The sequence below is a fragment of the Kryptolebias marmoratus genome, linkage group LG20, assembly GCF_001649575.2.
Source record: "Kryptolebias marmoratus isolate JLee-2015 linkage group LG20, ASM164957v2, whole genome shotgun sequence".
NCBI classification, from domain to species: domain Eukaryota; kingdom Metazoa; phylum Chordata; class Actinopteri; order Cyprinodontiformes; family Rivulidae; genus Kryptolebias; species Kryptolebias marmoratus.
Genome location: NC_051449.1, coordinates 6,087,715 through 6,103,165, shown reverse-complemented (window position 1 = coordinate 6,103,165; position 15,451 = coordinate 6,087,715). Strand labels below are relative to the sequence as shown.

Below are 15,451 nucleotides of genomic sequence, written 5' to 3'. Positions count from 1 at the left end.
GGTAATAAGCCATAACAAAAGGGCTGCATGACAGCCATGGAACAGCGAGCTGCCATCTAGGCAAATGAAAAGAACATGAAAGGCTGGTGGAAATCTCAGAGATGTGTGGAGCTGATAAAACCCACAGCTCCTCCCCTCAGATAGACATGTCATCTGGAACGGTGGGGGAGACAGCAGGTTAGGCGAGCCTGATTAATGTCAGCATCACACTTAGATAGTGGCACACAGCCTTTGACTGCACGATCCACTCAGTGGTGGAAAGCACTCTGTGCACGCTGCACTGCAGGCCTCACACTTGCAAGTGCACAGCTGTTACTAGTTTGTCTTATCATAAAATGTTGACCTGTACCCAATCCTAAAGGAAATAATACTCCTGCTCTGCATTCTTAGTAGTGCTTTGATAAAAAAAAAAAAAAGAAAATTAATGCAAACACATATTTAAAACTAGAAAACATTTGTGAACACGCTTCTTGCTGTGGTTGTGATGAGGTTATGATCTTTCATGTTGATTCACACCTAGTGGATTACAGACATGGCTTATACACAAATAAACACACACACGCATACACACACCAACCCAAACACACCAACTTATGATCCAAAACACACAAGCAAACACAGCACCCCAAACTGCAGCGAGGAGAAAAACCTGCCCTGCAAAAAAACCCAGCAGCACACATGAGGGTTACTCACATGCTCGGTGGACTCTTCAATATTCCACTGATGGGAGAGAAGACAAAGGACACAGGGCGGGGAGAGAAATGAGTCAGAAACAACACAACAGGCATGGAAAAAAAGCACTTGTCTTTTTTTCACTGACAGATGAATGTAGGTGTCAATAGAGTCATGCTGTGGAGAAAAAAAAAAAACATGATGGAAGAGATGAAAGAAAAAACAGAATTAAGAAAAAGTTGAATGTCATAAACTGAACTGTGGAGCAGAGTTGAGTAATGATGGTGAAATTCATTATTGTTCATAATGCACTGCCTTGTTTCAGCAGATTGGGAGCAGCTCTGTTAGGTGTGATAACTACCTCATTGTGGACATAAACTATGCAGAATCTGTGAAGCATTTCTTTTTCTTTCAGCAAAAATGGAGGGAAGACCTTTTATTCATTACATTTCAATATATGTTTCCAAAATGTTCTCCTTGCTCGCTGTGCTTGGCCAAGCAATTCCTGGGGGAAGTGAAAGCCCATTTCGTGCCGCAGGGCTCCGTCAGCGTCGAGCATGAAATCCTATTACCAGCGCCGCTATGTTAGCCCTGTGACATCAAACCCCACTGATGCAGAACGCAACGGCTGGTGTTCACCAGCAACGCGCTCCACATTTCAGTCAGCGCAAGAGGAGTTCACTGATGGGTGGCCCGACTGTCAACAGGGCAGGGGAGATGATTCTGGTGACACTGACGGTGGACAAAGTAGAGAAGAGAAAAATGGGTGGGGTGGAGGTGAAGATGGTGCTGGCTTCGATTGTGGATTTCAGCAGTGGTTCCCAAACTTTTGTGCTTTTGACCCACAAAGTAAAAGTCGCAGAGACTCATGACGCTGACGATTTAGCTGAAGTATACAAACCTTGCTAAGGCATTTAACAAGGAGCCTCATCAAACAGTTAAGGCTAAACATGCTATTGGCAGTCATTATTTAGAGTTTATTTAATTTCTGTACATCCTGTACATTTTTTTGAGAACCCACTCTTGGTGTAACCCCAACTTTGGGAACCTTTGGACTACTCTGTCATGAAGATCAGAGGAAAGTGATGATGGGATTGCAAGATAAAATGAAGAGAATGGTGAGATAGAAATAAACTCGAGCCCTTAAAATTTATAGATGATCGAAAGGCTCAATCCCATCACATCATCACCAAATGATTGGTCTAATTCAAAGCCTTGGTCCAAAACAAACAGGTGACGAGAATTCATTTAGTTCATCAAATCTGTAGCAAAACAAATATCTAACAACAAATAAAACTGGGCTAAAACTGAGTGCATCAACAACAAACTGCTGACAAATGTCATAAACAGGAAAATATTGGTTGTTTTTAAATATGATTACCTGAAAAAAACAACTTTGGTAGTATCACAAACCTAACCTAACCAAACCTTGTTCATTTGTTTCAACATTAGCGAGATGTAGCGACAGATACGCATCTGACAGAAGACAAAATAAAACTAAAAATCATTGTAGTTTTTAGAAATATTCAAAGTAGTAAACAGATCTTCTTGTGATGTGGAGAAACCAGTGACAAAGTTTACATGGCAGACATTTGCATTCAAGAAAAACTTGAAAATGTCGTTAAACCTTCTGGTGATCAGACTTTCCCTCCTTGCCGTTTCAGAATTTTACAATCAAAGGTGAAGTTTCACACACACGTAAGTCACTGTGCACGCATATCATCAATCATTACTGACTGTTACTATAAGAAAATACAAAAGAACCAAAATTTCTATTCTTTTTCCATTGTTGTTGTTCTTTATTACCAACCAGATAAGCGAAACAGAAGCCTCTCTGACGTTCCAGTTGTGAGTAGCTGAGACACATGGCACATCAAAAATTGTAGCCTTGTGCTGCCTTGACATAGTGGGGCACTAAAAAGTACCATTTAGGAACAGCTGCCGCTTAACTCCATGACTAACAATTTGCGATGTTTGTAATTGCTTAATTTGTTTACCGCCAATATAGCTCAGTGTGTCAACAGAACAGCAAACACTTTAAGGTTCACAAGTTTCTATCTCATCTTGGGCTTAATCCCCTTCTACTGCAACTCCTTTTGCTTTCTGTTTAAATCCACAGGAGAATTATAAATTATCCTCCATTTATATTTTGAATACCAACACAAGCTGAAAACACATCATTGCAGATAAGCGTCGTTTGTGGAATCGGAGCGGTATAATTTGCAGGCGGGTGAATGCAAATGTGATGACATGGGCTGAGATGTGTGGCTATAAAAATGGGAACGAGGGGAGAACGAGTGATGTGGAAGAGAAGGAGCTGTCATGATTGATGGAGTGAAACGGGCTGAGGTGCTTCTTTTCTCCTTTTTTTTTCCTCAATTTCCATTCAACTCCAGTCTGGGGTAGTGAAGGCCGTGGACGCAGTGAAGCGTCACCTCGCCCGCATAAACTACAAAAATGCATGAGTGGTCAAACCAAATGAACCTGGAAAGTAGTGCTGAATAGAGGCAAACGTAGGCAGAAAGGCAAGCTTGGGCCGAACTTGAACAGAGGCAAAGACAGAGGCTAATAGCTTAAATTGTTCGACTAATTTCTGCGAAACATAGTAGATGTGTATAAAAACATGAGCCTGGGTATAGCTATAAGAGGACAGTGATGGAAATGGCTGTGTGGTGTGAAGTTGCCAACTCAAGTTTAGGTCAGTTTTCCAACAAAAGTATGGTTGTAGAGGGGTTGATAACATCACACTGTTAACATGGCCTCTGGTTTAAATTTAGCAGGAAAATGAGGGCGATGTGTGGGCTCCTGCTTGAAAAGAAAAGAAGCGCTTAAAGTGCCCACGCACAGGCGAGCTCTCCTAGCTCTTCTCCCAGCATTTGCGCTAACCCTGAGAGAGGGTGAAAAGAAGCCCAAAACACAAAGACAAAGAGAAGGGGAAAGGCGATAGTGATTTTGACGGGATCTGCAATTCAATCTGCCAGCTTAGAACGGTGATTGAAGTCTAGGGTGAGGTTGTGGTATGTTGTCAGACCTGGAAAATTTGGATTTTGCTTTTCTTCCTGGCAGGTTTACTGTGCTTCCAACTCAGGTGAAAGGGCGGCTGTGGAACTGATTTCACAACACATTAGGGAAATTCAACGGTAAAATATGAGCCAACATAGAGGAAAATTGTTTTTTTCTCCCCTTTTTATTCATCATTAATCACAGGTGTGAGCATGAGGGATTTGCATGAATCAACGATGAATCATGAACTCTATTTGACCAGCAGACACACCTACTACAAGGTTGATCTTAACAGGAAGCATGTTGGCCCATGTTATCTGTTTTTTTCTTCCACTTGTTCTTTGGGCACTTGAATGGAAATATGCGTGAAAAAGGAGGGATTGTTCTAAAACCAGTCAGGCGAAGATGCATAAGGGACTGTTGGCTGACTGTGTGGTCTCTAATGATGTTTGGGCAGGTCCTTGCAGGTTGGCTACTCAATGAAGTCTTACAGAAAACAACCTGTTGAGATGACTCAACCAAGGGTAACCGACCTGCACGCAAGCCTCTGGTAATTACTCAACCCATTTTCAAACAGGATTGGGGCAAAATGAGGCCACCACAGAAAAGGAAGGGAGCTAAAACTCGGAATAAAAAAAAAAAGGAGGAAAAACACTGGTGACGTGAGAGGAAATTCCGGGGTCTGACAAGGAGGGGGACAATATGTTTGAACCGTGTCCCAGACAAAACTGGAACATGCGAGCTATACTGAGCACCAAATTACAGTGTCTTTGTGTTTATTGTGTGAGCGTGCCACAAATGAGACATGGCAGGGAGTATTGTTTGCATAACAAGTAGGGTCATGTTCAGTTCGGTTTTCACAACTCAAAACAAAATCAAGCGGAACACGTTGACATAAAGAAAACACTTCCATGATAGCAGGCAACCAGAATGTTTTTCTTCTTTTTTACTAGACCAAACGGTGCTGTCCTGGCTGTCAAGCATTCCCGTACGCAGTCAGATAACACTGAAGTGTCAGCAGCAGCTGCCAGAATGCACTGCTGCAAAACAAAAGCTGGGATGTTTGGGTAATCAGATCTTTGACCCAGGGTACAGAAACGGCATTCTGAGGTATCTTTGGTAAGAATAATTAACTTAATGTGAATTTTATGTTTAAAAATTACTTTGGAGACCCAGATGGCGTAGGAACTACTCTATGTAGGAAAAGATTTTTATTGCATTTTCAATAAACTTTGAGAAACAACTGGCATTCACAAGCCTCTTAGGACTGTTCATAATGTATCAATCTATAGGCGAAGTGACTTAAGCATTTCTTTCTTTCCTGTAATATTAAGACCTAAGACAACTGGTTGTTTGGTAAAATAAAATAAAGTTAATAATTCCAAAACAAGTGCACAGCAGCTGTCTCTGCCTGGGAACTGAACCAGCAGCCTGCTGGTGTCCTTTAATATTGCTGTCGCCCTTTATCAGCAAACACAGCACAGACACATGCAAGGCTGCTCAGATTTTCTTTATGGTATTTATGTGGCCAGTAAACACATGATTGTTCAAATTACATGCTTTTGTTGAAGGCGACTGAAGGTGGGAGTGAGTATGGGTTTGTTCCAATGTTTGCTCCCAGCAAACAATCAAACGTAAGTTATTAAGCTGGTTTCTCCTCTTTCAAAAGCAGAAAAACATGAGACTCTGGCTTTCTTGGTTTTAAGATATTCATGAATCTCTGAGTCCCACTTAAGGATTACAATCTTTCATCCATCTCATGCTGTTGCACAGCTTTGGGCAATCCAGTTCAGCCCACATTAACATGTGAAGGGCAGCGTCAGGGAAATAACTCTAATTTATAAACATGGTAACAAGGCAGTGCATATGTATTACTGGTGAAACCACAAGAGCTGAATTGATTCCACTAAGCCACATCCTGATGTTGCACAGAAAATATCTAACAACTATTACTGTAGAATTTAAGTGGATTTTGTTCCGACAGCTAATCCAAAGCTGTAGGAGCAGGGTACCAATTTAGAGTCAAATGTCACATGTGGAGAAAGATTTAAAAAAAGAGGGAGGGAGGATACTGGAGTCGACAGAAAGAAAGTTCTAAGTGTGTCACCCAGTAAGACAGAAGGAAAGTGTAAACTCAGACAATAAGAGGACAGGAGAGAGTGAAAATTGTAGAAAGTCTGCACAGGATAGTCACAGTTTAGACAGAGAAAGGACAAAGAAAGACTGGGGAAAAAAAGACATCATCTTGTACCTGTGCTTCTGGCAAAGCGACGTCCATGATGTTTGGCTGGCCCCGTGGTTCGCCATTTTCAAGTCGGGAATAGATGACCTGGTAGCCTCTGATTTGGCCGTGCTGCTTCATCTGCAGAGGTGGCTTCCAGGTAACTCGGATGGCTGTGGAATTTAAGGCCTCAACCTCCAGCTTCCTGGGGGGTGCTCCGGGCACTGGAAACCAAACAATGAGTCAGATACAAAAGACAGAAGCAGATCCGACAAGGAGAAAAGGGAGCGAGTTGAGTCAAAATATGCTGAGATGGTGATTTTTCTCAGTTCACTGATGAGGGTCCAAAAAACTTTTCAAAATAACTTTGTAGAGAGAAGAAATGCTGGAGCTGAATCAAACCATCTTCGCTCATTTCAGAAGAGTGTCCCCAAAACACCACATATTCAACAGCATGTAGTCTCATCACTCTCATCACTGTCATGTCCTTAATCTTGATATAAAGTTAGCTGTGTTGAGGCAAACTTTAAACATATTAACTATAGACCACTCTCTCATTGGAGAATCCACCCTCTATTGCATTTCAAACAACAACAGAAAAAAGAAATGAGTGGAAAAAGACTGGAGAGCAGCAGAAAAGAGAGTCAAGATCTGTTCCACTTCTGTTGCTCAATACATAAAAAGGAAAGCAAACAGTGAAAGCAGAGGGAAGTGACACAGAACTGAAGCCCAGGAGTGATGAAGCGTCTGTGAGCACTGGAGCTGTAACAAACAAAATGGAGAAAGGAAGAAAGAGAAGGTGATCCCAATCAGTTACCACTGCTACCTCATTACCACATAATTTATCTACAGGACAAAGAAAATTAAGCTGTAAAAAAGGAAAAGGGAGAAGGAAAATGGCGACAGGCTGCAGTAAGCAACAGAGATTGTTTGAGTCTGTGAGCACTCTGCTTTGAGTGAGGTATAAACCTACCATCTTCCTTAGTTCTCATCCTCACTGGGGGGCTCTCAGGGCCTGGACCCACATCAGTGTGAGCCATCACCCACACCTGATACTCAGTCCACTTCTCCAGGCCTTCCAGCACGTAGCTGGTGGCGTCTGCCCCGATATCAGGCACATCATGCCGCTCCGTGTCCTCTCCAGCCAGGGCCTGGTATCTGACTGTGTAGCGCACAATGGCACCGTGGCGGCTTGCGGCAGGTGGTGCCACCCAACTCACCTTGAGGCTGGTGGAGCTCAGGCTGAGCAGATGTACTTCCTGAGGTGGGGCGGATGGGGCTGTAGGGGGGAGGGGGGCAAAACCACACGAAGGAAGGGTACGGATCAAGCAAACAAAAAAAAACCTACAATGCAACACAAAAACACTGCAAAACAAAGGAAGCTTTTTGCATCGTAGCCAATAATATGTGCAATTAAATACATATTTTATCCAAAATTGATGCTGAAAAGCAAAACTTTGTACAGACGTCAGATGTTTTGTGGCAATGTGCATGCTTGTCCTTGCACATAAAAGACAAAAATGCAAGTTTGCATATGAAATGTGAAATTTAGTTTGAATGCAAAAAGCTTCCATACTAAACAGGATGCTACCTCCAGACTGAGAGATTGGATGCAAAAACTCATTATCGGGCTACAGCTGAAGCCATGTTTGGCGCTACATTTATGCAGAAGGCAATGAAACTACAGGGTGAGGCGGACAGAATGTAAGATGTGCCAAAATTTTAAAAGGCAGTGTTTTTTATGAAGACGTAATTTGTCCCTAGCCCCCCTCCATGCTGCCTTTTGCAGTGAGCTGAGGGAGTAATAAACAGGCCAAAGATGTGTGAGCTTGTGAACAACTGCTTGACAGTGTTGACTGGTGTTAACACACTGATGCAGAAGCTCTGGGCTTCGTTAGAGAGCTTGGCTGCAGCTAAGATGGGCAGTTATACACAGCATACAGCCTTAATTTTATGATCAATAACACTCAAGACTATTCCAGCTAACATCTGGTTTGTTGCCACCGGCATTCAAAACAATATTATTAACAGATGGAAAGAAAAAGAAATGCTCAGACAAAGTATGCAACTTGTCGCTCTGTCATTTACTTGCATATTTATTACAACTAAACCAATAATGTTAAAGCTGAATGATTGCTTATATCAATTTCTACTCATGATGTGACTATATCCACCTCACGCTGAAATGTTTTATTATTTAAATCAAAAACAATTCTCATCACCTTTGGTATTAAACAATTACTACTGCAACAAATAACTTGCCGTCATTTACTATTGGTGCTGTAAAAGCATGCAAACGCTCAAGTCTAGAGGTAAAAAAAACAAACTAAACAATTTTAAAATGCAGAACAGGTACAAAACTGAAATTAAATACAACAACATTCATATATTTCATGCACCAAATTGAATGATGAACCTCTTCGACTTCTTTAAAAAAATGACTTCTTTTAGGAAGAATCAAAAGAATTGAGGGAAAGAAAATTAAAAAATAGGTGTTCTTATAAAGCATGCCCATGGAATGTGAAATGAGTCTAACAAATTAATGCCAGAACACAAAACTCCACCTTTACAAAGAATAAAGCTCAACAAAAGAGAGGTGAGGCTGCAGAGTGAACAGAAAACTACAAAGGCTTGGCAGCACCCGTGTATTGAAGAGGAGGTGGCAGACTGAATCTGAAAAGTTCTGATGATTTTTAGAATTGATTCTGGTATTGAGTTCCTGATAAAAAAAATCTGCTGGATCAAAGTCAAAGTGGACTTGAAAAGGATAAAACCAAAGGAAATACAAATGCCTCAGAGGCAGCAATCAGGGGGACAGGCTGAAACTAAAATTCAAATATAATTATAGATGTTTAGGTTTAATTTAAAAGTTCGATAGATCGTTATTTGAGCCCATTTAAGCTATGAGAAGTTTGAAGAAAACATAAATGTGGCATTTTGCCTTTTTTCTTCGACAAACATTCACATTTGGATTATTTTTATTTCTCACATAAATGATGTAAACAAAATTCCAGAAGCTACAATCTTAGCTTCCACCTTTTCCTCGTGTACTACTGAAAAAAGATTAGTTATCCATCCTTAGTTTTAATTTTGGCAAGAAGGACAAAATCTGATCATGAACTGCACCTCGACCTATTGATTTTCCGAGCGCTTAATCGCTGTTACATATATTTTAGAGTTCCATTTTAGGTCAAGTATCATGCAGCTGTGTCAAGCCCTTAGCTGAGTTAAAGAACAAAAAAAAACAAAACATAAAACGAGCTCGGATTTGTTCATTGCTCTGACTTTAAAAAATTATACAGAACATTTAGATGCAGCTCCAGAAAATGTCATAATTTTAAAGAAAGTTCCCTGGGCTATTCCTTATTTCATACACACTACCCTACTCTACTACTGCATGAAATTTAAATTCATTTCACTGAATTTTCGTTCTCCTGTAAGCAGGAGGCACAAGGACATGGACTCATTTTAACAGCCATCTTTGTGAGACAATGTTTTCTTTGCTCGTTTGTTTTAAGTTCAAACATCCATTCAAACATGATGAAACTTGAGCTGCAATTAGCCATTTAATTTCAAAATTTACAGCCTGGAAGTCTTTCAGACTAGAGAATATAAGTAAAGAAAGTTGCTTCAAATTATTATAAGTAATTATGTCGCAAGGAGTATCTAAAATTGTGCGGTGCTATCGCCTGGCTTCTTAGTAAATGAATTTTCTAATGATTTAGTTGCTAAAAGGTGGAAATAATTCAGTCATCTTAAAGGGGCAAAATAAAAACAAGGCTATATTGAGTTTGTACAAAGTTCATATCTTACTCTGCTACATCTACAATACAGTACAGCTGCTCAAAACTGCATGAAAAAAATGAAGAAGAAACTAAGTTATAAGACACTTTAAGCAAAGTTAGCAGGAGGTGATTATGTAACTCAATTCTGAATCCAAAATTGCAACAAAATGAGAACATTTGCTTGTAAAGTTAAGTTTTTGAATATTTCTGAATGTTTTTTTAAATGTGTGCATCACTGTCTTTTTAAAAACTCTAGCAACAGATGATTCTTTTACTAACAAGACAGCTTAATGTAAATAATTTTAAATATTAGTATCTATCTATAGTGCTAAATTTGCATCAGTAAAACAATTGATCAAAAGACTAAAAACTGCAATACAGATGTACTAAAATGTTCCTTAGGGCAATTTCGGCTTTTAAAATCCAGTTTCCCCTTATTGTACTTCACTGGGTTTTGTCCACCCCTCCTACGTGTCTTACAGCACTACTCAACAGCCAGAGATATACGGCAAATTCAAGAGGAACTTAGAGTCTAAATGTGCGCACTGGTGCGAATGCACACAAATCAGCTGCCGCTAATTAACTTTAATTCCATGATTAACTTTAATTAATCATTGCATTCCAATCACATTCCATAATTAAACATGCCTGTTGTTGGGTTTGTTTGCTCTCTGAAAGCTGGAGTCTGTGCTCAGCCAACAATCTTTTTTGTGAAAGAACAAGCTCCACATTGTAACGTCTCTGAGCAGTCACAAATGGAGTGTTTGTTTCTATTGTTCCGACTCCAACAGAGTGGCGTGTCCTCTTTCTGGTCCACCGCATTGAGTCAGTTTCAGAAGTCATGTGATGTGGGAAAACCAATTTTTTTTTTCCAAATCATTGGAAAATGTTTGGTGCCATTATCAGTTCTGTTTCTCTTGAGGCTTTGTGCAAGACACATGTGTTGCACACAAGCTTTCTGAGAAGTGGTGCAAGCATTTGCCTCCACAGCAAAAACAAAACACACACAAAGAAAATGAGTGACATTTTGAGAGGTGGCACTGTAAAAGCACATAATGATATGAGGCAAATCAACACAGCACAGCTCACAAATGTGGGAACAAGACACATTAAACGTACCTTTGACACAGGGCCTGCCCTCAGATAGATGGACAGGAGGGTTAGTGCTGGTGACAGGGGAAGGGGAGGGTGGAAGCAGGAAGCTGACCGGGATAGCTGCACTGTCAGCATTTTATGTTCAGCCGAGATTGACTTGACATTCAAGTTGCTCACACTCTCCATTTTAAGGTCTATAAAACTCAAATTTTGTCTCACACACTCACTGAACAGAATGACCTAAAGCTGTTTCAGCCACCTGTAGGTGACTCTCTGAAATCACTGGTTAGTGGATAACAAGCAGATAGGACAGATGGTCAGGAGAGGGAGGAAAATGGTGTACTTACTGGACTGAGCAGTGCGGGCCTCGATGGGCTGGGTGTAGACACCTAAACCCATTTCAGAACGGGCTGCCAAGGAAAAATGGTACAAGGTGTCCGGCTTTAAATCATCCACATCATAAGAGCCAGCTGGGTCGAAAGTCACATGTTTCTGGGGGGGAGGGGGTTAGATTTGAACAGAAAGATAAAAAATTTAACTAAAAGGAAAAAGGGAGTAGCACAAGTTTATTCATGTGCTAAGCTGTTTTGCTATAGCATGATGATTTAATCTTCAACTGAAATCCTATCTGTCATACATGAATGCAATGGAGTATAGCCGAATGTGAGAACATCTTGTTCCAAAAACAATTTGCCCTGAAGTTTCCAACTGGTACAGTCCAACGGAGTTAAACAAACAGCCACAACAGAAGTGAGAATCTGCGCTGTACGTGTCTGAATTAGGTCTTTCTCATCAGCTGGGGAGCTGACTACATTACTACAATAACACTGCCTCAGCTGACACTCGTCATTCAGAGAAATTGCATCATAAAAAGTCAAGATTCATCCGTCTGGAGTTTCACTATAAAATATAAGACAAATTCAACAGCAGACAAAATGATATCAGAGATGCTGTGTGTGCTGTGTCAGAACATGAAATAGTAAGACCTTCATGTTATTATTCTAACCTTGTTATTTGAGCTGGCCTCCCAGTACTGCAGCTCATACTTAGTGATGGGGTCCTGTACGGGCCACAGCCAAGTTAGTTTGATGCGTGTGTCCAGCTCAGCTTCAGCCTCAAAGCTGGATGGCTGGGCAGGCACTGGAGCACAGCAAAAGAGAGGACACATGGTAGATGAAAAATAAGACAATGTTTTCTAAATACACACATGCATATATAAGCAGTTTTAAACACAACAGTTAACAAACTATGCCAGTTTCTACACATATAGAAAACTAGACAAAGCTACACAGGGTGGCTTGCTGCTCACCTCCTTGCTGTGTTTTGACTTGCAGGATTTCAGAGGGTGGCCCATCACCTACAGAGGTAAAGCCCAGCACCCTGAGGCTGTAGGTGATATCAGGAATCAGCCCTGAGATGGTTGTCAGGCTGCTATCATCCGTGTTGTGTTTATGCCAGGCGCTGAGTGGAGCTTTATTGTCAGGGCTGTAGTAGACCCGGTAACCTCTTATTTGTCCGTTGGGCTCTTCGGGAGGCTCCCACTGGACCAGCATGGTACTGGCACTCAGCATGCGCGCCTGAACGTGCAGAGGTGGCGAGGAGGGGGCCTGTTCACCAGTGCGTGACTCCACAGGGTCGCTGGGGGGCCCACGGCCAATGTTGTTGACAGCCATGACACGAAACTCATAATCAGAGTACGGGCTGAGTCCACCTATGCTATATCGTGTGGTAGCAACACCTTCCACTTCCTGGAAGCCATTGTCGGAGGACTTGGCTTTGTATTGGATCATGTAGTAAGAGACAGGTTCTGGGTTTCCAGAGTCCCATGTGAGAGTCACGCTGGTGGCTGTGGTTTCAGTCACTGTGAGTGAGGTGGGGGGCTTTGGTAAGGCTGTGGAAATAGAAGCAAAGTGTTACATTTGATTATTACAAAAGGACTTTTGAGGTACTTTTAGGACAAATTGGACTTCTGACATGTTTGACACAGCAATTCTAAAGATGTAGGCACAATACAGCTAAATGAATTGATGTGGAGAAAAGAAACAACAGGTCATGTAATTCTCTATTATGTTCCTCATAGGGCTGAGGTGACTGGATCATAAGCAAATCCTTATAGCACTGTCAGGTGCAATTATCCCAAAATGAATAGAAGGGCCAGAATGCAGTCACAATTTTGTGCTTAATAACTGGTCTGGCTATTACTGACAATACAAGAAAATTGCAAGAGTAGTTCCTGTTGTTACAAATGCAAACCAAACAGAGGGTCCACATTAGGGCTTCCTTGGGGAAAAAAGTCTGTATTGCTGTGGTCCCACTAATGACTGTGACATTTTGTGTATCGATCAGCTGAGTGGAAAGCAAGATCAATACAGACAAATACTGATACCAGAAGCTGTGATTGGTAGACAACACAGCTTCAGAGTCACATACACACTTAGATGAAGAAGGCAAACTAAAAATTACAAGGTGAAGTATTAAGGCAACTTCAAATAAATAATTTTTAAATTTCTGTCTAGATATTAAAAACTACAAAATATTGCAAAAACCAACAAAGAAACTTAAGAATATGTAAAAAGGCTTAAAAATTCTCACTAGGGAACTGAAGGCAACAACGTCACAGATAAATGGCCACAGATGGCTTCCTGTTTGTTTCAGAATTGATTTTAAAGTTTTATTGTTGACCTATAAGGCCCTGAATGGGTATGCTCCTGTATACCTGTCTGACCTCCTGCAGCCTTATGTGCCCCCGAGATCTCTCAGATCTAATAGTAATTTGTGTTTAGTTGTCCTGAGGTCCAGGTTGATCCACAGAGCTGATCAGGCCTTTTCAGTTGTAGCTCCTAAACTGTAGAACCAGCTGCCCCTCCAGGTCAAACAGGCTTCAACTGTTTGTTTATAAGTCTCTTCTTAAAACACATTTGTGCTCATTGGTGTTTAACACAGCATGGGAGTTGAGGTATGGACTGCTTTTATGGTTTTATTTGGTCCTATCGTATTTTATAGTTTAATTGTTTTATTTCTTTTATTTTGGCCAACTGCACTTGCTTTTATATGTGCTATATAAATAAATGTGATTTGATTTGATAAAAGTAAAAAGTCTGAACCTGTACGAACAAACAGTGCTCACCTTTGACGGTAACCTGTGCCGTGTGATCAATCATGCCCAGAGAAGAGATGGCCACACACGTGTAGTTGGCTGATTCACGGATGTTGGTGACCTCCAACACATTGCGTCCTAATGGCATCTCCTCCTCCTTGGTAAGGTCCACTTGGCCCATGGTCCACTTGACATAGGGCATTGGCGATCCCACTGCCACACAAGTCAAGTTAATGCTGCCTCCTGGCATCACCTCTTGGTTGGTGGGAGGAATGGAAAATCTAGGTGGGACTCTTCGAACTAAGAGTATCAAGCAAAGAAAGAGGAGAGAGGAGTGAGTAAGTTAGGTGTTAGGTGAATATGATACCTTATATACGAATTTTTGAGTGGTCTTGTCCCATGCAACGCTGTAAAGGATAAAACCCCATTTCAGAAAAACTAATAGAATGGGGAGCTGATCACTTCTGTCCAAACGTTCAGGCGAGCACAATGGGAATAAAAAGACTGTCACAAAGTGGTTCTGAAAATTCAAGAAAAATCTTTCAGTGGTGTTTTATCCCTTTTTCTACAAAAAAGAATATTATCAAAAATAGTCCAGTTTTGCCGGAGACTACATCTGGACCTCTTTTGTCAAAGTGTTAAATGGTGGCGAAAGTTGCATCATTGAAGGACCCTGTGGAGATGCCATTGTCTGATTTCTCCTCCCTTTCTCTGGCTCCTTCAGCTCTGCCTGTCTTTCTGGCTCTCTGTCTCTCACGCTCTTTGTGCAGTTCTGATATGTAGATAGGCTGACATTAAAAAGGAGTTCCCATGGAGACAAGAAGGGCTCGTTGACGTCGCCTGGGACAAGGCAAACACCAATTCAGAGGCTCCATGCAACATTGAAAAGCTAGACTGGAATAAACAGGCAGTCAGCATTTACATATGACTTTCTATCTATATGAAGATGCATACAAACCACCTTCCATTATTTACACATTTTAGATCTTTTTATGGTAACCTTTGGCAAGAAAGTTTTCCATTTGACATGGGAAAGAAACCTTGACAACACAGTGTGAACATCCATTAGTGTCACATGTGTTATATTTATGACATGCTCCAGCAGTATGCACTCAGTCTAAAAAAGAAGAGCTCAAACTTCTTTACTCTTGACTATGAAGAAAGTAAAGTCGAGCTAAACATTTAACTCCCCACTGAGAATCCATTATCTCTATTCCACTTCTGCTGTTCATACGTTTTCAAGACACTAGAGCAAAAAACAATCCCTGCAGAATTCACACTGCTTGTTTCCCATAATGCACTACAGAATCTCTGAGCCTCTGAGAAAAAAAAGAAAGAAAAAAAAAACCCTTGACTGTAATTGCTCTTATGCACTGGTCTATATGAAAATGGATTTTCAAATATGAGTCCCCCCCACCAACCCCCCAACCCTTCACCCCTCCCACCTCGATCTAATTTGAACCGGAACGTCGTTACAGCCATGCTTGTTATTCCCCTCATTATGTGGTGAAATGGAAAAACACAAAAGCACCTTTTGAGATTCCAGTCAGGAAAAGGCTGGTTCTCTGGACCGCGTTA

At 41.1% G+C, this 15,451-nt stretch overlaps 1 protein-coding gene across 12 annotated transcripts in view; it reads right to left on the bottom strand.

The window, feature by feature from the left end:
* Positions 1–15,451, bottom strand: part of LOC108232870 (receptor-type tyrosine-protein phosphatase F) — a 176,292-nt gene that overhangs the window by 54,068 nt on the left and 106,773 nt on the right. For 5 of the 12 annotated variants that reach the window (XM_037972987.1, XM_017410920.3, XM_037972989.1 and 2 more), the window contains exons 7-13: positions 13,904–14,173; positions 12,086–12,667; positions 11,783–11,916; positions 11,124–11,268; positions 6,870–7,175; positions 5,927–6,120; positions 694–720 (exon numbers count right to left, since the gene is read on the bottom strand). In XM_037972987.1, the coding sequence (XP_037828915.1) occupies positions 694–720; positions 5,927–6,120; positions 6,870–7,175; positions 11,124–11,268; positions 11,783–11,916; positions 12,086–12,667; positions 13,904–14,173 (1,658 nt within the window). The remainder of the gene's footprint in view (positions 1–693; positions 721–5,926; positions 6,121–6,869; positions 7,176–11,123; positions 11,269–11,782; positions 11,917–12,085; positions 12,668–13,903; positions 14,174–15,451) is intronic. The other 7 variants (XM_017410927.3, XM_037972990.1, XM_017410932.3 and 4 more) reach the window with 3 other exon arrangements.